The 27,792-nt window shown below is 39.0% G+C and overlaps 1 protein-coding gene across 2 annotated transcripts in view; it reads left to right on the forward strand.

Moving 5' to 3' along the window:
• MEGF10 (multiple EGF like domains 10) overlaps positions 1–27,792 on the forward strand; it is a 164,481-nt gene that overhangs the window by 57,322 nt on the left and 79,367 nt on the right. For both annotated transcript variants that reach the window (XM_053567270.1, XM_053567269.1), the window contains 2 exons: positions 1,207–1,307; positions 24,625–24,717. In XM_053567270.1, the coding sequence (XP_053423245.1) occupies positions 1,207–1,307; positions 24,625–24,717 (194 nt within the window). The remainder of the gene's footprint in view (positions 1–1,206; positions 1,308–24,624; positions 24,718–27,792) is intronic.

Consider the following 27,792-nt stretch of genomic DNA (forward strand, 5'->3'; position numbering starts at 1 on the left):
ACCCTCTATGTAAATGAGCATTCCTTTCTTATAACATTCTATTCCGCACCCAGGCTTTATTTTTCTTCATATACTTAATTATTACCTGACATTGTATGTATGATCTAATTATTTGTTTAGTGTGTGTCCTTAAACAAATCCCACCAGATCTGTCTTGCCTAGTAAACTGTCAAGTTCCTTGAGAGCAAAGGCTTCATATTATTTGGCTCATTGCTAGTTCCCTTATGCCTAGAATGGTGCCTGGAATGAGTAAGTGCTCAATAAGCACATGTTATATTAGTGAACTGGTGAATGAATGATGCTTTAGTGAAATGGAAGGGTCTTTTGTCTGCCACCTTTCTGTATTGTAGTGGGGTGAAGCTGCACTGAGATTATTTGTTTATTTATTTATCTCTGAGACAGAGTTTCACTCTGTTGACCTGGGTAGAGTGCCATGGCATCATAGCCCACAGCAGCTACAAACTCCTGGGCTCAAGTGATCCTCCTGCCTCAGCCTCCCAAGTAGCTAGAACTACAGGTGTCTACCACAACTCCTGGCTAGTTGTTTTTTTTTTTTTTTCTGTTTTTAGTAGAGACAGGGTCTCACTCATACTCAGGCTAGTCTGGAGTTACTGAGCTCAAGCAATCCACCAGCCTTGGCCTCCCAAAGTGCCAGGATTATAGGCATGAGCCACTGTGCCCTGCCAAGATATATATATATATATATATATATATTTTTTTTTTTTTTTTTTTTTTTGCTGTTTTTGGCCGGGGCTGGGTTTGAACCCGTCACCTCCGGCATATGGGGCCGGCACTCTACCCCTTTGAGCCACAGGAGCCACCCTGCCAAGATATATTTTTAAAGGAATTTTTAGAATTCTTCCTTAAAACATATGTAAGCGAATGATGCTTAAATGAGTCTCATATATGAATTAATCGATACATTTTAACATATTTTAAGGTAAGTAAAATAGGGAAATCATAAAACTATTGATCCTTTAACATAGTGGTTGGCTTAAATAGAGACTCTTAACGTATTCTTAGCGAATCCATAAGTTGGCATAATAGCAGTCAAGCCATATATTCTGTGTTTCTTCTTAATTACATTGAAGTACTTTGCTTTACCTACCAGTGTTATGGTTAATAGCTCTTTTTATCAAAATAGAAATTATTTCTAATCAAATTATCAGCAAAAGAACTAACAGTGTGATTTTTCCCTCTCTATAGAATCAGTTACCGGACCGCGTATCGGCATGGGGAGAAAACGATGTACAGGCGCAAGTCCCAGTGTTGTCCTGGGTTTTATGAAAGTGGGGAGATGTGTGTCCGTAAGTAAGACTTTCGCCCTTTGGGGGTTCACTTGTTTTGCTTAGTACTGGTTTGCTTTTGTTAAGGTAACTGAGATGGAGGCCTGGGGGGAGGGGTGTTCTAGAACATTCCCTTTTACTCTTGGCTGCTACTTTCCTGACTTTTGTGAAGGAGGCATTAATTCTGTGCCCTGTCCCATCGAAAGCCTCCAAATGAATATGCCTTGAGAAGAAAATCCGCTGCTACCGAAAGATGATTCAAGGCTGGATGTGGCAGTGTTAACTGCAATTCTTCAATAAATGTCTCATTGGAAATTCCTCAGGAGGTCACAGAGATTGGTCACTGGACATAGGTCGCAGAAGAGAACAGAGACCTCCCTCTCCCGCAGCTGACTGAGCGGACTTCCCAGAGGCCCACGCATTCTTCTCTGGTGCACAGAATTATGAGGCTTATTAGAAGTAGAGGACTTTCCACATTAAAAAATGACAACAAGTCTGAATCACAAAGTAGAACTTCTTTTCATTGCCATTTTTCCTCTTCATCTCTCCGGTTCCATCTGAGATGTCTTAAGAGCAAGTTTGGTATCCTATGACACACTTTGGAAATTCTAGAATACCATGTGAGATGTGGTTTGCAATTGATGTGTATGTCACTTAGAAGACAAACCATTAAAAACTCTTCTGTCCAAGTATTCTGTTTCAGCACACACACTTCTGCTTTCTAAGTCGAGACCCAGATATTGGGTAGCAGAGAGATAAGGCTCTGCTATCGTGGAGGCACCAGGAATGATGGGATAAGTCTGGGCTTAAGATTTGCAGAAATGAGTGATAGCACTGGTTCACTCACCTGTCCTCAGATAAGCCACCACTTATGCCTCTTTGAGGCTCCTTTGGCGTCTCTTCCTTCCAACCTTGAAGGAAGACAGGGGCAGCTCTCTTATTTTGATTCAGAACCAGGACTACCTATGCTAATAATTATCCTATGATAGTGACTATTCATAGAAAAAATTAGATTTTGTAACTAAACAAAGAGAAGAAAATGAAAGTATATTGTAAATGTCTTTCTTGGTCAGTAAATGTATTTCTATAATATATCACAAATGTCAGTGTATGGCTACATTATAGATATTTATTTAACTAATCTCAACTGTTGAATATTTGCACCGTTTCCAAGTTTTAACTATTGTGAACTACTCTACAATACATCATAGTGGTTAAATAATTGTTCCTCTCTTTTCATTAAGCAAGCATAAAATTCCCTTAATTGCTGGGTCAGAGGTGTGCCTATTTCTAAGACTTTTGGTGTGTTTCCAATTTATATACCCACCAGCGGTAATTGAAAATGGTTTTTTGGTTATACCTTATGCCAGTTTTTCCTTTGCTCATTTGTTTCTTAATTTGCATGCCTTTGATGAAAAATTACATGTTTATAATCAAGCATCTTAGAGAGTAATCACGAATGGATGTTTGTGGCCCAGGTTGATGGGACATTTTCAAAAGAAAGCAGCATGGAGTGCACAGGGTGGGGGGTGGCCACTTCCCTGAGGCCTTGGGGGACATTACCTTGGTGCCTTTACCTGAGTTTAACCTTACAAGCACAATCGTCAACACACGGGGAAAGTCCATATGTCTCTTAGGATACACTTCTATTAACCCAGGTCAAAGGACTTAGATATGAAGCCAGGATGTCATTTCATGGTGTAACACTAAGTTTGGTGAGGTCATCAAGCCTTTATCTTCTGGGGATACCTTCTCTCCTTGAAGGCCCGGCAAGCTGATAATGTGAATCCAAGTAAGCTCATTTGGGGGGTTTCAGTGTTCCCTGGCACCTGTCTTCCATAGTCTAACACATCTGTTTTTTAATTCAATAGTGTAGCCTTTCTTAGAAAGGTAGGTGGTTGCACTAGCACTGTCATGCCTGAAATTACATGGGTAAAAATAAGGTTTCTCTCCTACTGGACAGCTTGCAAGGTGCCCTCTGATGGACATCCCCCAATCCCTCCCCACCCCTGCTCATCTAGCATTTGCCTCTAAAATTCTCCTTTTTTATTAAGCCTCTTGGCCAACCAACTACACCTGGGACAGAAACGTTCTTCTTTCAGATATTTTAATATATTTACTCAGCTCCTCCCCAGTGTCACCAGCCTGGGAGCCATCTGGCCTCCTGAACTCTCTCGCGTCTTCCACTCTGAGGTTTTGATTTCATTGCTTAACCCTCGAGACAGTTGCTCTTCTCTGGTTTCCTTGTACTTGGGGATGCCTCCTTGTGACCCCGCAGCTGGCGCTGGGTGGGCACCCTTTTGGATACAGAAGGAAGAAAGAACACATGACTCTCTTTTCCTGCTATGATACCATAATCTCTTTTCCAACCAAGTTTTGCTGCCATGCAGGTAACATGATGATCCTTTTTATCAGTTTCCAGTTACCAAAAGAAATGGAAACACAGGAATTGGTAATTGTTTTAGTTTACTTTCTCGATAGTTAGTTAACCTGGAAGGCAAAAGAAGATGACCTCATGCAGACATCTGAAGTTGAAACAAGTTATTTTTTAGGGAGCAGAGGTAGCTCCTTTAGGAGAGCAAGTCCCATCCACCCATCCCTACCCACCCCTGCTCATCCTGCCCTCGCAACAGATGGCACTGCACACGACCATTCTGGGGACTTGACGTGGGACTGCCCCACCCTCTTTCCACAGCATTCTGAGGTTTCCTGAGGGCTCCTGGCCATCTATCCCAGCTCTCACCTGTTAATGACATGAACTTGTGGTTCTTAACCTCCCCCAGCCCCTCCCACCTGCAGAAATTAGAACACTTCACAAATATTAAAAGCAGCTCTTCATCAGGAAATTGCCAAGGGCATTTATGTACAAGAATCTTATTCTCTAGGCAACCAAAGACATTTCTGGAGAGTTGGCTTCCATCTGAGAGTCCACCGTGGTTGGGGAAGGAGAGCTAAGTGGCCTCAAAGAACACCTGGCCCCTTTACTGAAGAGGTCTCTGGAATAATGCCCTTCTCAGACTGATGAGGACAATTTGCAGAAGCCACCAGGAGGGTGGTAGGACATAGTTTAGTTTTAACTTGTTCTTGGGAGGAAAGTGGGTTTCTCTCCTACTTGTCCATATGAAGGAAACCATTGTTTCTATATAGCAAATCATTTCCTCCCCTTCTTCATAGGAAGAATCAGATTCAACGGAGTGGATTCACGTCAGTCAAATTAAACATGCATTTATAGGGTAGCTACATGTCCAGACCAGTGAGCTGGGCCCTGGGGATTATGGGCATACGTGAGCTAGGTATACTTCCTGTGCTCATAGAGTTTTGAAGTCTTAGTATCTTTTTAATGTATTTAAGACAACAACAAAGTAATAGTTAACTTATTGAGCACTTACTATTATGCATTATCTGATGGGATTCTTTTTGTTAAAATTTTTAATTTTTTTTCTTTTGAGACAGAGTCTCATTCTTTCACTCTGGGTAGAGTGCTGTGGCATCATAGCTCACAGCAACCACAATTCTTGGGCTTAAGAGATCCTCTTTCTTGCCTCAGTCTCCTGAGTAGCTGGGGCTGCAGGTATCTGCCTAGACACCTGGCTAGTTTTTCTGTTTTTTAGTAGAGATGAGATCTTGCTTTTGCTCAGACTGGTCTTGAACTCCTCAATTCAGGCTGGTCTCTATCTCCTGAGCTCAAGTGATCCACCCGCCTTGGCCTCCCAGAGTGCTGGGATTATAAGCTTGAACCACCACGTCCAGCCATGATTAAATTCTTAAAACATCATTATGAGACAGATGTAATTATGACCATCTTACAGATGAGGAAACTGAAGATTTGAGAAATTAATTAACTTTTCCAGTCTGTTCAATTGGTGGTTGATGGTGGAGGATGATGCTGGTATATGCTGTGAATGGAGAATGATATATTTCACCTGGGTATAAGAAATGAAAGTGGCAAAGCAGCTTAGGAATCAAGGTTATCCAGCTGCTGTCCAGGCCATATTTTGTCAAGAATTTCTCAGCTGCATTTTGGTTATGTGACTTCAGAGATTAAAAAAAAATTACTAGATAATTTTGCCTTTGAAAAACAAAGTCAGGAAAGTTGATTATATTAAAAAATTCAGTTCTGTATTTTTTCTGTTTCTGTTTCTTTTTTTAAAAAAAGTGCCTAAAATTAATAGACAGGATTTCTTCTTTGGACATTGGATTTTTAAAAGGTTTCTGATGACAAAGAACTTATGAAAGTTAAGTAAGTGATCAGATCAGACAAAAGGTGGTTATGTCTACATGGGCCAGAGCACTGAGCACAGATCTGACGGATGAGGCTGGGGGATCCTCAGAACATTTGCCAACACTGTGTGTCACTTCACCTTGTCAAGACTTACAGGGTTCCAGGGAAAAGGACAGTAGCTCTGAAAGATACTGAAGAGTCTAAATTTTCTACCTTCATGGCCAGAGCGTCCTGGAATTGTTTCTCTACATAGATTCACATGGAACTTGTCCTGGACAGAGGCTCTCATTTCATGTTTATGTACAATAGAGGCAGCAGGTGACCACTGAAATGGCTCTTAATTATATGCCATTCATGACCTCTACACATGAGTCAATAAATGGAATAAGTGGGAGAAGGAGGAAACTCGAAAAAGGAAGGATCACTTTCCATTTCTTTTTATATTTCATTGGCCAGAACTTAGTCACAGGGTCTCATTAAGCTGTAAGGGCATCTTTATTTTATGTGGTTAGGGACCTAGTTAAAAAAGAAATTTGTATAAATACACGTATCTAGATGTGTGTATGTATAGACGTGTGTGGGAAGGGGATAATGACATTAGGAGACAGGAACAATCCCAGCCACATTTTAATGTGTTTTGATCCAGATTGCCAACATGCTGTTCCGACAGGTTGTAATGACTTGCTTGTCCAGCTGAACATGTGAAGGTGCCCACTTCCCCACCATTTCCCACCTCCTCAGCAGCAGCTGGTGTTCCTATTGCCTTCAACCTGTTAGGTGAAAAAAGTGTTACCTAGCTTTATTTTGCATTTCTTCAATTACCAGTGATGCTATTCTCTTTATATTTTTTGTTTCAAATTAATATGAGGGTACACATTTTTAGGTTACGGTATTTTCACTTCCGGGGTAAATTTCCAGTTGTAAATGAGCCCCACTCCCAGGGGGTGTGTTACACACCCTCACAGTGTGCATGTTAGGTGAGATCCCGCCTCATGCCCTGCCTCCTTCTGCCAATCATCCTCCCCTCTACCCCTTCTCTTCCCCCTCCTCCCCTGCCCCTGTACTAGACTATATTTGTATTTTATTGTTCATGTAGCATATACTTGTTTATATATTGGTTTCATATGATACTGTTCTCTTTAAACATTTATATTTATTATCCATTTGTATTTTGGCTTTAAGGCCAGGAGCAAGGTGGGAGACAAAGTAAGATTGCTTTGTTCTTCACAGAGTCATGGAAACACTAATTAGAAATAATGGATGCATATGGAAAATGACAGAGAAACAGGCTGAAGTGGGGGCTGGTACAGAGGGTAGTTTGAGAGGGAGACTTGATGAACAAGTGCCTCAGGGTCACACCAGCAGGAGGCTAAGGCTCTCCAAATATCCATTTGCCTACTCTCTCCTCACCCCAAAATTCCACAGGGCCCCCCTTTCCCAAGACCTTCACTGTTGCACCTCCAGGGATGATTTGGAGCCCAGAGAAGCTGCTTGTCTTTCCCCACAGCCCCACACCATTAGCACAGCAGGGAGAAAGAGGAACAATCTCAGATCCCATGACAGTGAGGGAGCTCTTGGCAGCCCAAATTGAAATAGGGATGTGTTGACCCATGGGGAGGAAGTAAGACTCCTCATCTCCACAGTAATGTAGTTTGTTTAGGAACATTTTAGAGAAAATGAACTATCAAGGCTGTCCTAGGGGCCTGATCATCACTCACAACATAATAACTCCAGGAAAGTGTGGCTGGAGATACACACCCCTGGTTTGCAAACACGTCTTTGGATTCTGACCTTTCAGCATGTTGGGTGTTGTCTATAGGTTTGGTCACATGGGACTGGAAGAGCTCATAGGAAAAGCAGCCTCAGAAAGCAGTGGTGTGGGAAGCTGGAAGCTACCATCCTGTGGGGAGGACTGGTGAAGCCAGAGGCAAGGCTGCCTCACCAGGATGTTCCTGGGTTCACCTTGGCTTATGGTATCCTCTCCAGCAAGGCTGCTGGCAGCAGAATATTGACTGGACAGAGGGAAGGGCTGGGTCGGGGGCTGGAGCATCTCTAGTCCAGCTCCCATTCTCTTTGCTCCAGATGGCTTGTCTTTTGCTAGACGCTGCTGCAAAGGAAGGGATAATTCTGATGTTTGTTTCTTGAAGGATAGGACTTAAATCTGTTGCCCTATTTTTGCTAGATGGATGATGTCAGATACTAACTCCAATTTAAAGTTCTAGTGGGGACATTTAAGCAGTGTGGCTTGTGAGGAAGACAGAGGGGAGAGATTGGGTACTGGTCACCCACTCTGTTGCCTGGCAGGCTTGCTCTGATGGTGAAAGATCAGTTCCCATGGATGTGCCCTGCCTGTCTTTGGCACTTGTTAAGAGAACTTTGGAACAGTAAATCAGAAGCCTTAGCTCCCACACACTGAACTGTATATGATTTCCTCTTCTTAACAGAGAGAAGTGTGACAATTGATTATGAGAGCAGTGAATGAATATTCACAGCTGATTTTTAACTTGGCCAACTTTATGTAAAACTGAACTGGCTGTAGCAAATAAGGAACTGGAGCTATGTTTGGTGTTTATTATAAAAAATAATTCTGTAGATGAACTTTACACTTTGTTTGAATGTCATGCTTCAGAAAGCAATGGGTTTTAAATCTAAATTTTGGAGCAAGGGCTTAAAAACACATGTAGCTCAATAACCTAGGACTCTTTTTTTTTTTTTTTTGCAGTTTTTGGCCAGGGTTTGGTTTGAACTCGCCACCTCCGGCATATGGGGTGGGTTTAAACCCGCCACCTCTAGCATATGGGGCCAGTGCCCTACTCCTTTGAGCCACAGGCACCGCCTCCAGGACTCTTTTCCTGCCAGAAGATAACTATGCTACAGGAGTGGCATTTTGGGTGCCACATTAGGCTATTTGCCATATAACCCAGGCATTGTTCCCTATTCTTTTTTTTTTTAATATTAGAATATTATGTTATATTAGACTAAGCTTCCCTTTTGGGAAAGAGAGTACCATCTCTTAAAAGTGGCTACCTAGAACATTGTGTTCAGAAGGATTCTGAGACCATGACTGGGCTAAGACAAAGGACAGAGTGACCCACTCATGTCATCTGGTATGGGGTTGGAGTGGCAGTGAATGGAGGGAGTGCCCCTCCTTTGCCACTCTTGGATTTAGACTGTCTTGCATCCGATGACGTTTGCAACGTCTTGAATCATGGAGGTATCGATTGAAACCCCTGAATCATAAGAGCCACAGGCTCTTACTGTATTTCATTCTGCCACTCAATTAGAAAGTCATATTTACTATCCCAGGAGAAATTAGCTTCCTCTTTGTGAGCTGGAATGTTTGCAAAGCTTAGCTCAGGATCATCTTGTGAGCAGTACTGTGTAGGGTATGGGAAGGATTTTCGGCAGCCACCTTTTTCTCCAGTGTCAGCCAGGCATCCGTTTAGGGGAAGGATTTTCAGGCTTGGACGAATTGTCCAACAAGGCAAGGCTTTTGGGAAGAGCTGCACGGAAGGCACTTTCTCCCCCCATGTAGTGAGTATGTCAGGACACATTTAATTCTTTATGTGGGCTTTATGTTATTTTGGCCCTTGCCAGCTGAGAAATATAGGGCCCAAATGTTTCAGGCCAAAAGGAGCTGGAGTGCAGGGCAAGACACCCTGTCTGGGGCCTTTGCAGAGGGCTGTTTAAGAACGAGGTTTCACCGGCAGGTTTAGGGGAGCCAGGGGAGAGTTTAAGGCAGACAGAGCCTTCTGCTCTGGACTTGTTTGATTCTCACAGGCTTGTTGAAGGATAAAGTTGTGATCTTGCCAAATAGTTCCAAAACTCCTCAGTCTATAGATGCCTTTAAGTAGACTGTTTTGCGTAAAGATAAAAGTGAGGCAATCCTGTTAGGCTGGCCAAAGAGAACCTGACTAGCAACAATCAGATGATATGTTCTCGAATATACTGACCCATGATGCCCTTCTAGCCACTGGCAATGGATTTTTTCAGGTTTCCATAGGGACCCTGTAATCTGTTGCTATGGAGTCTGACTTGGGTGAGAAGAACCTACCAGTAACTACAGGGAAAAGCCTTTTGTCCACATACCGCACTAGCAGTAATTCCTATTTTCCCACACGTCTATTGGAACCCAGGCTTCTCTTTTCCAGTTTCGGTTGTTGGTCTCTGCTGGTAGTGAAGATAGGAAATCTAATAAATAATGCAGCAAACCTTTATTGCCACTGCTTGCTTACTACTTAGGATTTTGTTGAAACTATGAATTTAATTTGTAAAAAACTCACTATGAATTCCAGATAACCTTAATCATCTAAACAGACAGAAATCGTATTTGCGACCTGTTTTGTTGTTGTTTTGTCTGTATTTTTTTGTTTTCTTAAAAAAGCATAACTTTAGAGTCCCATGGAGACAAAGCCAACAGGAAACAATGAAAATCCTTGCCTTATCTTCAGAAAACGATTTCCCTAAATGGCAGTCTCTGCAGGACAGGTGGACTATTCCCAGGCCTGCTAATTTATGTAATCCCTTTTCAGGGCTAGGATCAAAGCCCAGAACTGAGAGGCAATTTTTAGTGTACTAGGCCTCAAATCTTTTTAGGGCAAAATAATTTAAAATAATTTTAAAACAATGGAAAAAAGACATTTTGACCTAGGTGACCAACCACAAAACATTGACATGACATGGTGCATCTTTTTAGTTGGGGACAGTGACTGCCAATACTTTTTACTGATAGTCCAGTGGTAAAGTCAGTGCGTCCATCTGGGCCCCACACAGAGATACTGAAGGGGGAGAGAGACGAATGTGCTAATAGAATCAGTGCTGCCCTGATGCTCTTTCTTGCCTTTAGTTGTAGTAATGGCCCGTGTTCCAGACCTTTTTTTGTCCTTGACAAATAATTCTGATTTCTCACAGAGGGGAGCGTTATCTTATGGTGGGCTTTTCTAGTTTGCTGGGCAATTGGAGGGGTAGAAGTGGTTATGACAAGTCTAAAAATATGGCAGCCACACCAAGAGAAGCTTAAGTGTAAACATAAATATCTAAGGTAATGTATTGTAGTGAACATGGAATTGAGAGATATAAAAAGTTTAACCTAGTTGATCCAGGTTGGAGAATAGGTTCCCAGAAACTTGGGTCCTGGCCATTCTCTGTAGTTGTATGCGCCTGGTTCTACAGCATTCACCATTGCATTATCTGATTAGTTTAGTTGATGCTGTATGGTCTTGTTTGAAGGTTTGCACTAGGCTGCAGTAGAGGTGTGTCTCAGGCTTATTTTACTATGGTATTCCTCACTCCCTTCTCCCTCACTTTCCCCACCTAAGAACGCGATGGAACTAATAGTCCTCAAAATCTACTTATTTGGAAAACACTACTTGAAGGGATTCAGTTTTCTATAAACTTAGTCTGGGTAACTGTAAATGTTTATACTTCATTTGAAACTCTTTGTGTCTTTGATTTCTTTGACAAACAATGATAATATCTGTTGTAACAACTCAAGAAAGTTTTAGTTGAGTTAGAGAAGGGTATACCATGCTTCCTCAGCATTGCTGGGGATTGGAGTAGGTGCCTGTTTTACTCGCTTTGTTGATGGAGATGGCATCAGATGGACATCTCCAAATTTTGAGCTGTCACCAGCAGTGCTATTTCATGACAAATAGCTGTTCACCAGAAGTAAAGTTGTCAGTAAGGATGCACATGAAGTTGCTCTTGATGTGAAATTCTCAATAGCTAGATGTATGATAGATTTGGCAATTGACATAGGGTCAAAAGCTAAAATTAAGGAATTAAAAGGAATTATAAAGGTTAAAGTGTGACCTGTTAAAGAACTTCACAGCCCTTTATTCTGTGTTCTGTTAGGACCGTGACTGTTGCTTTCATATAGTGTACCAATCGTCTGTATTAGAGGTAGCAAACTAGCAAGGCTGGATGATCTGATGTGAAATCATGTTTTGTTTGTTTCACACAGTCTTTTATGTTTTTAAAAAATTTAAGCATAGAACTTGGGACTTTCATCCTTCATAGAAGAATCAGGCGATTGATAACACTGGCTTGGGAGTCCCACGTGGCGGTAGATCACAGGCTGAAAGGAGGCTGTGCCCTTCACATGAGCAAGTGCTGTCTGAGTTCTCCCACATCTTACCTGACTCAATACTTCTCTAACTTATCCTGTTCCCCATGGAGGTATTTGAATTTGTATTCCTTGGTTTCTGAGGTGCGTTCAAGTAGCAAAAGCCCTACCGCAGCAGCTTTCTCTCAAACCTTTAACTAGCCTCCTTTTGAAGAAATGGTAGTGTAGACATTTGGGCTTAGGCTTCCATACTGAAACTCAAAGGTCCTACCAAGAAGAAAAAAATCTCAGCTGTTGTTATTAATCATTAATCCTTGGGTATGTGCCCTCCATTTATTCTGAAGAAGTTAGAGACAGAGAAGGAGAGAGGGAAGAACACGGGGGTGGGGGGAGCAGAATCCAAAAGGAAACATCTCAGAACCACCACCAGCGATGGAGGAGGGGTTGGGAACACTGAGTGGGAAGAGTGGGAACCCCAACGACAACTGTCCCACCCCCCAACTCTCCCCAGGGCTGGCCTTTGTAATTATTAACATGAGATTCTGATAATGGATAACCAGAAGCAAAGTGTCTGGGAACTAGTGTCAGTAAGGTGAAATCAGGCAGACCAGGGGAAAGGCCATGCGATGGAAAGCATGCTGTGGGGAAACATATTTGTGAAAGAATTCCATGGCTCCACAGAGAGTGGTTGGACCAAGAGAAATGCCATTCTAAAAACAGAAGGGCCTGCTCTGGTACTTCCTGTGCATAGAACCATCATACTTTCCTCGTAGACGCAGGCATGACAGGTCCAGCAGGGAGTTAATTTGTCCCAAATGAAGTTACATTCCTTCTGGTTTCTTCTCTACACTGTGTGCTGACAATTTTGAAAACCTCAAATTGAATTGATTTGCAGTTAAATCCCCAGACCCGTTGTAGGCTGGGTTGTTAGGAGTTGGTGCTCAGGAAAACTAGAGTTTATTCCAAGTGCTTGTGAACATTTTGAAACTATGGCCTGTTAGGATCATGTTACTTATGTTACTTAAATCTGAGTCAACCTAAAGAGACAATGTGAGGGTTCTGGCCAAAACAGATAATGCCCATATAAGTGCGGAATTAAGCTAAACACGCCTTCCATTTTCAAATAAATGAATAGGATTATGTGCTCCACAGATGGTATTTCAGTCCCTTGTGTGGGATCCCTTACAAGAATCTGTTTCAACACCAACGGTATTTTTTTTCCTGTATAAGTCATTTGCTTTGTATAGAAAAAGCTCACCACAATGAGCTCACCACAATGTGGAACACCACATTGTGATCTTTTAGTATTAACATTTTTCCAAATAAATATTTCTTGGAAAGGTCAAAAGAGAGTACCTTCTTAGGCACTTGGACTGTCCAGCGGCCAATAACCAAAGACTCTTTTTGAAGTTGCACAGTACGTACAGTATTTTAGTGTTAGCTCAAACTTTTTTTACCCCCTCTGTCTTCTTTTGTATAAAAAGAGGGCTCTTTGCCTCTCTCTGATGTTTCCTTCACACTTCAGTATTTTTTTTTAAGTAGCTTTATTGAGGTAAAATTGACATGCAATAAATGCACATTTTTAAATGTCCACTTTGATGAACATTGACGCATGTAAAGAACCCCGAAACCCTCACTTTAACTATAACAGTGAACTTGCTCACCACGCGCAAGTGTGTCCTTACAACCCTTTGTAAATTTTCTCATCCGCTCCTCTCTGTCTGCCTCTTCTCCAGGCACAATTGAGTTTTCGATCTATCTGTCACTCTAGATTGCTATGCATTTTCTAGAGCTTTATATCGGTGGAATAGCACATGTTGTCTTTTATATTCGATCTCTTTCACTCAGCATAATCATTCTGAGATTCGTTCATACTGTCCTGTGCACCATTAGTGTGTTCTTTTTATTGCTGAGTCATATCCCAGTGTATGAATATGACTTTCATGTACTGATCACATTTAGATTATTTCTAGGTTTTGACAATTACAAATAAAGCTGCTCTGAAAACTTACTGTATAAGTGTTTGTGTGGACATAGTCTTTCTTTTCTCTTGGAGAATACCTGGAATGGAATGATGGAATCATTTGGTAGTTGTACACAAGAGTTCGCAGCTGCTTTATTTTTAACAGTCCCAAACTGGAAACAACCCAAATGTCCATAAACGTTTTAAGAAACTGCCAAACTTTTCCAAAGTTGTTGATCTTTTTACATATGTATAAGATTTCCAGTTCTTCCATACCCTTGCCAACACTTGATATGACAGTGTTTTTAATTTCAGTTATTCAAATGAATGTATAGCAGTATCTTATTGTGGTTTTAATTTGTATCGTTCTAGTTAACTTGTGATGTTGAGCCATCTTTCTGTGGGATTATTTGCTAATGGTATATCTTCTTTGGTGAAGTATCCAAATCTTTTGCCCACTTATTTATTTGTTGTAAAGCTGTTTTTTCTTATTGAGTGTTCTTTATAAAGTATTTTGGGTACAAGTTCTTCATCGGATATAGTTTTTAAAAAATAATTTCTTCTAGCTTGTGACTTTTCATTCTATTCATGGTGTTTTTTAAAGAATAGTTTTCAATTCTGATAAGCAAATTTCTCAATATGTTCTTTTTCATCTTGCGTTTTTGGTGCTGTATCTAAAAATTCTTTGCCTAACTCAAGGTCGCAAAGGTTTTCTGCCATTTTTTCCCTCTAGGGGTTCTATAGTTTTAGATTTTGCATTTAGATCAATGATGATTTTGAGTTAATTTTTATTTATGTTGTAAGATTATACATCCCAGTTTATTTATTTGCATACATATGCCCAATTTTTCAATCACTATCGAATGGACTTTTTTCTTTACTGAATTGCCTTGTGTCTTTGTCAAAATGCAGTTGCCTATTTTTGTGCAGATTTATTTCTATATTCTATATTCAATTCTATCGATCCATTTGCCTATATTTGGACCAACACCACACAGTCTTGATATAACTGTAGCGTTATAATAAATCTTTAAATTAGACAATATTAGTCTTTAAATTTGGTTTTTCTTTTTCAAAGTTGTTTCAGCTATTTTAGTCACTTTGCATTCTATAAGAATTTTCGTGAATTCAGCTTGTCAAGTTCTGCAGATATTTTTCTGGGATTTTGATTGGTATCACACTGAGTCTATGTGTCTATTTAGGAGAGAATTGCTGTCTTATTGAGGTTGAGTCATCAGACTCATGAGGAATATCTTACTGTTTAAGATATTCCCAGTTGAGTGTTCTGTAAATGTCAAATAGGTCAAGTTGGTTGATAGTTTCAGTTTTTCTTTAGTTTATTGCAGCAGTGTTAGTTTTTAGTCTACTGGTCTTTCATATATTTGGTCAGATTTATCCTTAAGTATTTCATATTTTTGATGCTATTATGAATGGCTATTCAGTTTCTAATTGTTGCTAGTATATAGAAATACTCATATAATTGAGATTTTGTATATTGAGTTTTATCTACAACCTTGTTAAACACTGTTATTATTTTTGAGTAGCTTTTTTGTAGAGTCTATTAGGTTTTCTAGATAAATACCAAATAGTCTGTAAATTAAGGCAGTTTTACTTCTTCCTTCCCAATCTGGATAAACTTTATTTCTTTTTTTTACTTTATTATACTCATTATAACCCTCACTCTGATGCTGAGTAGAAATAGTAAAAGCAGGGATCCTTGTCTTTGTTCCTAATCTTAGGGAGAAGAGCGTTCATTCTTTTACTATTGAGTATAATGTCAGTAGTAGGTTTTCATATTTGTGCTTTATTAAGTTGAAGGAATTCCTTTCTGTTCCTACTGTTCAGAGAATTTTTATCAGGATTGGCTATTGGATTTTGCTAAATGTTTTCTTGGGCATCTTTTGAAATAATCATACTCACCTACTCTCTCTCTCTTTCTCTAAAAAGCACACACACACACACACACACACAGATGTACAAGTTTTTTTTTTTTTTTAATACAATGAATTATGTTGGTTGGTTTTCAAATGTTAAACCAACCTTGCATTCAAGGAACAAACCTCACCTAATCACGAAGTTTAATGCTTTTTATACTATATTGTTGGATTTAATTCACTAATGTTTTGTTCAGAATCCTTGGATCTCTATTCATGACAGATATTTGAAAGTTTTATTTTCTGCAGATTTCCTGGTTTTGGCATTAGGGTAATTTTAGACTTTTTCTGGGACATAGTCTTACATTTAATTTTTTAGAAGAATTTTTATATAGTTGGTATTATTTTTTCTTTTAATGTTTGGTAGAACTCACCATAGAATTCATCTGGAACTGGAATTTTCTTTATAAGAAGGCTTTTAACTACAATTCAATTCATTTAAAATATGCATGTCCATTCAGGTTATTTATTTCTACTTAAGCTCTGCTAGTTTCTCCATTTTATCTAGGTTATCAAATTTATTGGCATAAAGTCGTTAATAGCCTTTCCTTATGTTTTAGAAACACCTGCATATTCTAAACTAATATCTATCTCATTTCAGATACTGGTAATAAATATTTTTTTTTTATAAATATAGCTAGAAGTTGACCCAATTCACTGATCTTCTTAAGGAACTGAGTTTTGTTTTCCTCTTCTGGTTTTCTGTTTTTTATTTCATGGATTTCTGCTGTGATTTTTATTATTTCCTTCCTTAGCGTTTTTGTTTACTCTTCTTTTTCCAGTTTTTTTTTTTAAGATGGAAGCTGAGGTAATTTGATTGAGACCTTTTTTCTTTCATACTATAGGCACTTATTGTGGTAAAACTTCCTTCTAAGTGCTGCTTTCACAGCATTTCACGAATTTTGACATGTTGTGATTTTATTTTAATTCATTTCAAAATACTCACTAATTAATTTCTCTTTTGATTTCTTCATTGACTTGTGAGTTATTTTAGAAGTCTGTTACTTTTTTATCTGGGAGCACTTTCCACATATCTTGTTATTGATTTCTAACTAAATTTCATTGTGCTAAAAAAATATACTTTGAATCTTTTAAAATTTATTGAGGCGTGTTTTATTCCTCAGAATATGATCTAACTTGGTGAATGTTCTATATTTACTTGAAAAGGAAATTTATTCTGCTTTATTGGATAGAGTATATATAAATGTCAACTGGTTTCAAATGTACTGTATCTTTTCTGATTTTCTGTACAGTTGTTTTATCAATTCTTGAGACTGATTATTCAAATCTTTCACTTTAACTGTATCTCTATCTTTTTGCAGTTTTTGAAACTCTGTTGTCAGATGCATAAATGTTTAGTATTATTTAATTTTGATGAATTGAATGTTTCAAATTATCTCTATTGTGTCTAATAATACTCTTTGCTGTAAAATCTTCTTTGTTTGATATTAATATAGCTACTTCAGCTTTCTTTTGATTAGTGTTACCATATGTTTTATTATGTACTTTTGACATATTTGTGTTTTTTCAATTAGAGTGTATTTCTTGTAATCAGCATATAGTTGGGTCTTGCTTTTTTAATCCAGTCTGATAATCTGTCTTTTAATTGAGATATTTAAATCATTTACATTTAATGTGATTATTGATATTGTTAGGCTTACTTTCTACTTATCTCATCCCTTTTTTTGTTCCTATTTTTCTCCTTTTTGCTTTCTTTTAGGTTGAATATGTATTATGATTATACTTCATCTTTATTTCTTTATTAGCAATAACTCTTAGTTTTGTTGTTCTGTGGTTGTTTTAGAGTTAGTAGTTTTCATACTTAACTCTTTTCACACGGTTATTAGAGTCAATGTTGATTCAGGGAGAGAATGATACATGTTTCTAATGAGAGTGTTTTTAATTCCCCTCATGTCTTTTGGCCATCTCAATTGTACCTAGGCTGTGACACTTTTATTTCAAATGTATGGTAGAAGTTCCGAGTTCTAGCATCTCCTCCTTATATCAATGGGCCTTAAATTTATTCTGCTACTATGGATGTTTATTTAATTAGTAATTGACTCACCTGAATCATATTTTGCTTCCTGAAATAGAGATCTAAAATATATACATAATAGAGGGGTGGGTCCTCATATAATAAGTCTGGAAGGGGTGTGTGTGTGTGTGTGGAATTCATTTACCCATGCAAAAAATTCAGTGTGAAGGACTTCATAATTCTTTTGGCCCATCCCTAAGTGTTAGCTGGTGCTTTCTGCAGATTTAGCCATTTGTTCACACAATAGGAGGGAGGATGAGAGTTGCAAGAAAGAGATGAAAACCTGCCTCACACTCCTTCCACTTTGTATGCCATCAACAAAGTTGCATAACTTATTGCTTAGGGTCCAGGGGTCTTACACCTCAGCCACCAGGGTCCTCATGTGTGACACAGTAGATGACTGGACAGTCATGGAGTGAATGATAGAATACTAGGAATCTAGAAGTTTGCATTTAGTAAATATAATAAAAGAAGCTCCATATCTAAATTACCTTTCCCTCCATTCCCAGTAGGACTTTCATGTACCTTAACAGCAGGTACTGCCCAAAAAGTAAATTATGTAACTTTGGGGATGGAACACAGGAGGAAAGAGTGTGAGGCAGTTTTTTTGGCCACTTCTCCCTGCAACTTTATTACAAAGGTGTCTACCTTTGGCTTGGCACCTGTAGCTCAGTGGCTAGGGCGCTGGCCACATACACTGGGGCTTGCAGGAATTAAAAACACTGTCCTGGGCCTGCTGGAAACAATGACAACTACAATCAAAGAAACACTGTCCCGGGCCTGCTGAAAACAATGACAACTACAACCAAAAACACAATAAAGTTGCTGGCGTTGTGGTAGGCACCTGTAGTCCCAGCTACTTGGGAGGCTGAGGCAAGAGAATCACTTAAGCCCAAGAGTTTGAGGTTGCTGTGAGCTGTGACGCCATGGCACTCTACTGAGGGTGAAATAGTGAGACTCAGTCTCAAACAAAACAAAACAAAACAAAAAAACCAACAAAACAAAGGTGTCTCCTTTCTCAGCTCAGGTGTCCTCTGTTTCATGAGAACCTCCTTGATCTCACCCTGGTTGGAATACATTGCTCCCTTTCCTCAGCTTCCACAGTATTTTTCATGACAGCTCTACTGAGATATAATTCACATACCATAGAATTCAAACACTTAAAGTGTACAATTAAATGTTTTCAGCATATTTACTGAGTTGCACAACTATCACACAATTTTTGAACATTTTTGTCATCTCAAAAGAAACTCTCTGCCTATTATCCATCTCACATTTACCCACAGTCCCTCCCCACCCTAGACCACCAACTAATATCCTGTTTATAGGGAGTTTCTTATTTGGACATTTCATATAAATGAAATCATTTGATATTCTTTCAGTATTTTGCTCAAAACTCTGTTATTAGCAATGCTTTCTGCTCTGGGTTTACTGAGTTTGATGTATTTCCATGTGATCTCCTTTGCATACTAAGAGTTCCTAGTCTGTCATCTCTTTACCCATAGTAAAGGTTGGCAATGTGCCTGGTACTTTAGTAAGTATTAAATTGAAATATATGAGAATTCTCTTTCTTTTTTTTTTTTATAAATAAGCATAATAGGATAGGCTGAACTATAATGTGTGGAAATATGACACAAATTTATTGGTGTCTGCTTTGAACATTATTATAGTGATTAGATTTTGTAAAGAGTTTGCATATAATTAACCTTAGGCAAAAGTGTTGGAAGGATCAAGTTTATCTTGAAAGTAAATTCTATTTACTTTCTCCCTCTTTCTCCTTTCAATCTTCTGACTCCTGACTCCTGGCCATCTAGCACTCCTGCCCTAGTGTCTGACCCAGCATAGCCTCTACCCTACCTTTTAACCCCTTTCATCATCTTACTCCCATTAAAACTCACCCTAAGTTTTGGTCCATTGGGAGTCAAGGACCAGGTTTTAATCCTATTTCTGTCTTTAACACCAACTATACATACTGGAGAAATCACTCCATTCTCCCAGTCTGTTTCCCTGTCTGAAAAATGCAGGAATGATGCTCAGTAAATGTACCTTTAACTCTAAAAGTTTATGTTCCTTTGTAGCAACTCACAGAATAAATGAGAGAAAACAAGTTTGTGATGTAGGCTCTTTACTCAACAACATCAGAAAAAGGAAACATATTTCAAATGAATTTAAATTAATTTATTATATTCTTTAGGACAATGGTATGTACTGTTTTTAGCACTATAATTGGTATGTAAGGGAGTCTTTGGTCTGCCCATTCTTCCTTTCACTTTTTGGGTCTCCCTCAGTGAAAATGCAAAGGGAAATGTATGTGTTAGAAGAGAAAACTACCAAGTACAGTTAATGGCTGTCAGCATTAAAGCCAAGTATTTACAAGTGAAAAGAATGAGGTCCATGTCATTGGTAATGGGATTTAAATGGATTTAGGAACTAAGGCTGAAACAGGAGCCTAATTAGAGAAGATTCCAGGGTCGTCATGTTAGTCCTCACCTGTCCATCAGGCAGACAGACTGTCCACAGCTTTTACTTCAAAGGCATGGTCTGTTCTTCTCATCAGTGTCTCTTTCTTCCCAATTCTGGAGGGAAAAGGATGACTTGGCTGCCCCTTGCAGCTTGATATGTCTGAAACATAGGTAGAGATTTAGCTTCTAAAAAAGGCCATTGAAAACTCAGAATATATTTCTTAAAGATGGGTGGGAAGAAGAAATCATTTTGGTTATATTGCTTTTGCTGGTCTTATCTTGATTTTAATTTTCCTTCTAAAAATAAGGAGTGAAGACAAGGCTAGGGAATAAGTGACTTCCCATTTGTGGGAGATCTACACTTAGAATGGGTCCTTTGTAACTATCTTTGAGATCTGAACTGTTGAGCATTTGCTAAGGTGGACCCTTTTCCCCCTTCTTTTCTAGTTCACTTTGGGTTCTTCTACATGAAAACTTCACATCTTTAACTGACTTTAGTCTCTTATGTGGAGTATGTTAGCCATGGAAACTCAGGACCTGGAGTGGGGCATCTGGAGCTACATGAGGGAAGGACAGTGAGGCTGAGGTGGTGCTCAGCTGATCTCCTGGGTGTGGGGTTGCCACTGCATGTGGCAGAACTGGTGTTTGCACAACTTGGTGAGTTGGGACATCAAAGAGCATAGAGAGGTCTGTGTCTTACTCTGTCCTCTTCTCTTTGCTCCTTTCTATCTTGAGGGTACCTGGTCAGGGCTGTTGCTGGATGTGGAGAGTCCAGACACAATGGGAGGGAGCATGGACCAGAAATGGCCCTTATGTGACAGAGTCTACTGCTGTGTGAAGATGTTGTCCCATGGAAGTAGAGTTTTGTGTTCCTTCCTTTTAGACTCCAATATTTGTCATCATTTAGATTCTTCTTTGACTTCAGGCTTCAGCGATCAGAGGTAATTCCATTGACTTTCGCTTTAATTAACAATAAAGAAGTCATTAAGAAAGCAGATTCCTCCTTCCAATTCCTAGTTAACTTATAGGCAGATTTGTTGTCTGCTAATGATCTAGCTGCACTTTATTTCAGACTTTGGCTAAATGTTAACTCAAGGTTTTTGTAAAAATAATCCACCTTTTAAAACTATCATTATGGGATTTTTTTCATCTATTACAATGGACTGGACTCCTTGGAATTCATTTCATAAAACACAAAGTTTGCACTATCAAGAGTCAAATCTTCAGCAAACTCAGAGCATTCAGAAGCAGGTGTCCTTTGATTGTTCCCATCAAAATTTACTTATTATCTTTTTTTTTTGAGTAACAAAATAAGAATAACAGAAAAAAAAAACAGTGGATTGATATGTAAGCATATGTAGTTCTGGTTCTTAACCTCCTGGAACATATTTCTGGTTTATTATAATTCATTTATGCATTTTTAATAAGAGTTATCTTGATATTGTGGAAAGGTGATAGGCCTGCTTATTCACTCTTACCTTTCTTATTAGTTGATTCAGGTGCTACAGTGGAAATCATTTTGGGGTCACCCTGGGGTTAAGAGCCCAGGAAACTACAACTCAAACTAGATTTTAATTTGCACTTTCAATAGTAACCATGCATCTCAAAGAAGTAGTTAATGGAGAGAGGAAGAAGATGACTGGTAGAAAGTGAAAAGGAAGAGGAGGAATGAGAAAAAATGAAAGGACAGAGAAGAAAGAGAAAGCAGCAAATTGACACCTGTCCATAGAAGACCCCAACCATGCTCCTCAAATAGCCAACCACTTCCCAGGTGGATAAGGAGCCCTAGGTTGCTCTGATGGAACCCAGCTTCCTGTGAGCTCAGAAGTTTTAAGATTCTCAAATAGTAGAATTGTTCTGCTGTCAAACTAAATGTCATATGGATGCCCACGATAAAAAAACAGACATCCTTTTATTAATATAAATTTACCATAGAAATTAACATTTATAACATTTTCTTTAGTATAAAATTAATTGGCCAAGAACGACATTATTAAACAAGCACAAAAATGTGAAATTCAAAGATATGGGTGTTACTTCTTTCCACCATGTTTAACTTCTGTGCTTTGTTCTAAATGCACAGGATCAAGGAAGTCTTGTTGTACATTAAAGGCAAATAGTAAATAATTTGTAAAACTTCTAGGAATATGCAAACATAATTTTAAATAGCCTTAATATCTTGAAAGAGGAGAAATTGATAAATTTGGGTTTGAAGGCTGATCACTAATAATAGTTGCAAACATAGTACTCTGGTACAAAGTGAGACAGGGTCATCTCATATTGAATTTACAGTGGATGACGACATTCTGTGTAAGGTGGGAGAGTCTTAGCGTCACAGCGTGATGGGTGCTCTGCACTGAGACCCAAGATCTCTGTGGTATTTAACTGAACTTTGCACACTTGAGTTTGGTTGCCTGCTGGCTTTAGGTGTATGCACACCTACATTTTAAAGAAAACAGAGCAGAAGAATGGCTTTTCTAGTGAATGACATCTACACATTCAAACACGTGGGCTCAGCACATACTGACTTAACTCCGCAACAAAAGTCAACATAGTGTAGGGCTTCTAGGTTCCTATGTTACAGGCAGGTTCTGATTTTAATTACAGTTAAATATGTAATTGTCAGAATCAAATATTATGAGGTTGCCAAACACTTCCTTGGAAGTCAAGTGTCCACAGCTTTAGCGTTCATCAGGGTCCCATTCTCATCTCATCAAATCACCTGGGTGCTAAGAATTATTCTGGTGACAGCAAGACGGTCTGTATTTTCTGAAAATCTGGTGACTTTATTTCATTGTGGTGTCCTGTACCTCTTGTGACAAATTTATACTTTTCATAGATTATTCTTAGCATGAAACTCCTAACACTTGAATTTGGTTTTCAAGATCTTTCTCTACGTTTCAAAGCTGTTGATCCAAACACTGCACCCCACAGAACTTCTCTTTGTGTACCCCTTGCTTTTGCTTTCTCTCTTCTAAAACGCCTTTTCCTTATATCTCTTCACGTCTAGGTCTTCATGATCTTAGAAGTGATCATCATTGTTGGTCCAGCAATGTATATAGCCTATGTGCGTGTATGTGGAAGAAGCACAGAATCGTGAATAAATCATATAATGACGTGGAAATCTTGTGCTCATTATGCTAAATGGAAAAGCACATTGAAAAAATATGGTTCTGTTTCTTTTCTGAGGAGAAAAATATGTAGGAAAAAAATCCTCAATATTCTATATCCATGAAAATGGATTAGTTTGTGGAACTGGAGATGAGGTTTAGTTCCTTATTGACATTTTATATGTTTGGACAGTAAACATTTTGACTTTTGCAAGAAGTCATACATCAATAAAAGGCATCTCTCATGTAAACAGAGTACCCATCTCACTCTAAAATAAACTTTTAGAATATCTGAACCCCAAATTCTTCCAAGTTGCTCTCACAGTTACTCATATATCCAGGTATTTTTTTTTTTTCGCAGTTTTTGGCCGGGGCTGGGTTTGAAGAGAGGGTGCTGTAGGGCGGAGTAGGGTGCTGGCCCCCTCCGGCATATGGGACCAGCGCCCTACTCCTTTGAGCCACAGGCACTGCCCTATCCAGGTATTTTAAAGAGCTTTTAATCAGCGTGAGTGGCACAAGGGATGGCAATAATGTGGAAGTTCCACATAGCAGATTTTTGAGGTCTGTTTCTGTTAGCCCAAATGGAAGTAAAATTGGTACTTTTCATGCTAATATAACTAGGCCTTTGGAAATCATCAAATCGTCCTTTGCCTACCACCCTGCTCCTTGCCTCCAAGGATTGGGTACACCTAAGATTTCACCAATGAAAGAGGAATTGAGATTTAATAGTTCCCAAAGACCTGGGTGACATTTTAAAATATCCTCCTCAACAGGAGAAGAGCGTGCAATTCTGCTGTGTCATAGTTGTGAATAACACGTCCACAAAGAAACGTGGCTGTTGTTTCTGGCGAATATGTCATGCAAAGAGAATTGCGTCTCCATCCACTCTTGTCTGTCTGGGGTCCTGGTATCTTGCTTTGTGGCTTTTTTCTCCACATGTTCTCCTGCCAAGAGAGGGGCGTCCTCATTGATAATTTTTTTTTTTTTTTTTTTTTTTGTGGAGACAGAGTTTCACTTTATTGCCCTCGGTAGAGTGCTGTGGTGTCACACAGCTCACAGCAACCTCCAACTCCTGGGCTTAGGCAATTCTCCTGCCTCAGCCTCCTGAGTAGCTGGGACTAGAGGTGCCCACCACAACGCCCGGCTATTTTTTGGTTGCAGTTTGGCTGGGGCTGGGTTTGAACCCGCCACCCTCACCATATGAGGCCAGCGCCCTGCTCACTGAGCCACAGGCACTGCCCCATTGATAATTTTTTTAAAAAGTGAATTAGGCAGTTTTCCTTGAAACTTCCTTCCTAATTTGGCATGAAGTAGAATAAAATCATAGGAATGATGGAATTTATTTGTAGATACCAAAATAAGAAGGGGAATTGTTTGGTAATGCAGCAGACTGTGAGAGGGCTGAGGAATGGATTGAAGGAAATTATCCAGCATGCATGTTGTTTTTAACTGATACTTGAGACTGGGATGTGCAACAGCTGTGTTGTTGGCTTTTTTTTTTTTTTCTTGTGCCAACTCTCTTTATTTGATTGATTTCCTCTCTGACAGCCCACTGTGCTGATAAATGTGTCCATGGCCGCTGTGTTGCTCCAAACACCTGTCAGTGTGAGCCTGGCTGGGGAGGGACCAACTGCTCCAGTGGTAAGTTTCCACCTGCCCTTGTCTGTCTTGGGATGTTTTGCTGGGTGGGCCCCCTTGTCTGCAGATGACCCTGAACCAAGCTTTCCTTCTTCGGCTCTCGGCAGAGCATGGTGTGGACTCCAAATCCAATCATTTGCACACTCCCTTCTGAATCTGTTCATGTATGTACAGAACTGTTGTTAACTGAGTATAAAGAGATGTACTTGGAACAAGGAGATTTCAACAATCTGGTACTTGTACTTCTGTGAATATAAATGCAAGAGTAGTGTCCATCATTTAGGTTCCTTACTTAAGCAAGGCAGCTGTGGTAACATAACTAGTGTATTTTTAATGTCTATGTTTCCCTGTCGATGCATCTAAACTACTATCTTGGTGATTAAAATTCATCACCTTTTGGTTTTAGCTCAGAAGTAAAATTGGTCTTTTTCATACTAATATAACTGTTTGTCTCAGAATTCTGAGATGCAAATATTGAACACTTGCTTAGATAATTTAGGGAGAAATATTTGTAATAAATAAAAATTCCTGAGTATTTTGGTACTTATTAAATCAAATCATAGCATAGTATGCAATTTGTCTCCATTATGTTACATTTATAATTCTAAAATGATGCTGTTTTGGACCGTAAGCAGACTGCACCAAAAATTCCGTATTCATTATTATGAAGATTAAATGATGGAATGTCACATAATACAGTTGCTTTTCTAAATTTCATAGTTAAAACTTAGATCTTCTGGTTAACTTTTTGCTGCATATGTAATTGTGTCCACTTCCTAGTTGCTTCATGCTTCTTTTTTTGGCTTAAGAAACGTGAAAAGGAATTGAAGTGCAACTAAATTGTAAAGCATGAAACGTTACAATTTGAAAAAGGAAATCATAGTTTAAAAAAGTTAGCAAGTTCTCGTGACAGCCTAAATTTGTCTTCCTTGCGATCACATAATTTTTCGAAACTGGTCTAAAAGGGCTTTAAGCTAGTTTTACGAATATTTGCTTGCTTATTTACTTCAGAATTGGGGAGATTACTCTTTATCTTGCTAGGACGGCTTGTTTTGAACTTGTGATCTCTTGGCTTTCCCTGAAACAGCATCTCCAGGGGAAGCCCTTGGGCAGTCTGTGCTGCAGAGCTCTTGGTGAGAAAGAGCCTTTTTGTTGTACCTTAAACAGGGAGTGTGTGTGTGTGTGTGTGTGTAGTCTTTCTGCCCTTGACAGGCTTCTCAATTCCAGTGGATAACTGTCTTGCAGGGTTTTGTTTGGCTTCTGTTGGAGACCAGGAGGAGAAGAGGCATTTTGTTCACACGCCATTGAGGCAAAATGTTTGGGATGTGGGTTGGCTCATGTCCATTTTTCTGGCCGACTGACCTCAAACGCAATGTTGCTTTCATTAACTTTTCCAGCTTAAAAATCAGTGGTGCTTAGACATTTGGAAGAAAAATAACATTATTATAAACTAGAAAGAAAGGGATGAGTGGGTGTATTCTTCGTTTGAAAAATGGGTTTGTAACTAATTCCAGGACAAGAAGGCTGTGGAATAATTGTGGTTGTATTCAGACTTTGTCTCCTAAGAGCCACAGCTTACCTCAAACTAAGGGATCTGACTGAAGACTGTTTGTGTAAGCAAAACAAAAGCCTACGTGGGTTGCAGGCTCTCTAGAACTGACTTGGGCCCTTCTAGAAAATAAACTGTTGCTTTATTTTGGAGGTTAGTGGCTTTTGAATGAAGACTCTAGAATTCTGAGAACATGTGTTCTTTTAATATTGGAAGATAATATTGAGGCAACTTTTAGTTTATTCTCTACAACTCATGGTTTAGATTTATAGTGAACAAAAACATAAATAAACACGAATAAATATCTGAAGTCTTTAAAGATGTTCAGAGAAAAACATTTCTGATACCTTTTTCTTAGGCCCACAAAAAATAGTATGTTCTTCTTCAGCTGAACTACTCACTGTGTTTTGCTACATGGGTTTTGTCTGTGGCAGTTATCCTAGTACTGGGAAATATAAAATTTTGTTTACTCTTGGCCAGATAATTCTGGAAATAAAATGTAGGCTCTAGTAATCTACTATGTATCAAAGTTAAAATGGCCTAATTTCCAAGGACTCTATTTCTATTTAACTTCCACTCTGATTATCCTTATGCATCAATTTGATGTTATATGTTAGGTGCCTAAAGTGGTTGCTTTGATAATTAGGCTGGCTCCTTATATCAGTCAGGGTCCAATCAGGATACAGAAACCACAGTAATGTTTTTGAATAAAGCTTTCATTTGAAAACAATTTTAGATTTACAGAAAAGTTGCAAAGATAATACAGACTTCTACCCACACCCAGGTTCCCCCATTGTTAATCTCTTAAATTACCATGAGTTTGTCAGAGCTGAGAAACTGACATTAGTATATTACTAATAATTAAATTCCAGGTGTTACTGGATTTCGTCATTTTTTCCTCATTAATGTCTTCTTTCTGCTCCAGGCTTCAGTCCAGGGCACCCTGCTGCATTTCACTGCCACGTTTCTGCAGCCTCTTCTGAGCTGTGATAGTTTCTTAGACTTTCCTTGTGTTTCATGACTTTGATAGTCTAGAGAGGACTGGCCAGGTATCTTGTGGCATGTTCTCCAATTTGCATTTGTCTGTTGTTTTTCTAATGATTAAACCGGGCTTCTGAGCTTTGAAAAGAACCCCCGAGTTGGGGTGCCCCTCTCATCACATCATACCATGATATTCACATGACATCACTGATGATGTCATCCCTCAGCTAACCTTCATTGGTTGGTTAAGGTAGCGTTTGCCAGGTCTCTCCCCAGGAAGTTACTATGTTTTCCTTTCCCTTACTCTATTGTTTGGAACCAAGTCACCATGCCTAACTTACCCTAAGGGGCAAAGGGCAAGAGTTAAGCTTGCTCCTTATCTTTGAGGGAGGAATATCTAATTATGTTATTTGTAATTCATCTGTAAGGAAGATTTGTTTCTTTTCCTTTTACTTATTTATTTATATGAGTATGGACTCTTATATATTTATTTGCTATTTTGGACTGAAAGCCACTACTATTACATAATTTATTTTATTGCTCAGATT

The sequence above is a fragment of the Nycticebus coucang genome, chromosome 17 (assembly GCF_027406575.1).
Source record: "Nycticebus coucang isolate mNycCou1 chromosome 17, mNycCou1.pri, whole genome shotgun sequence".
Lineage (NCBI taxonomy): Eukaryota > Metazoa > Chordata > Mammalia > Primates > Lorisidae > Nycticebus > Nycticebus coucang.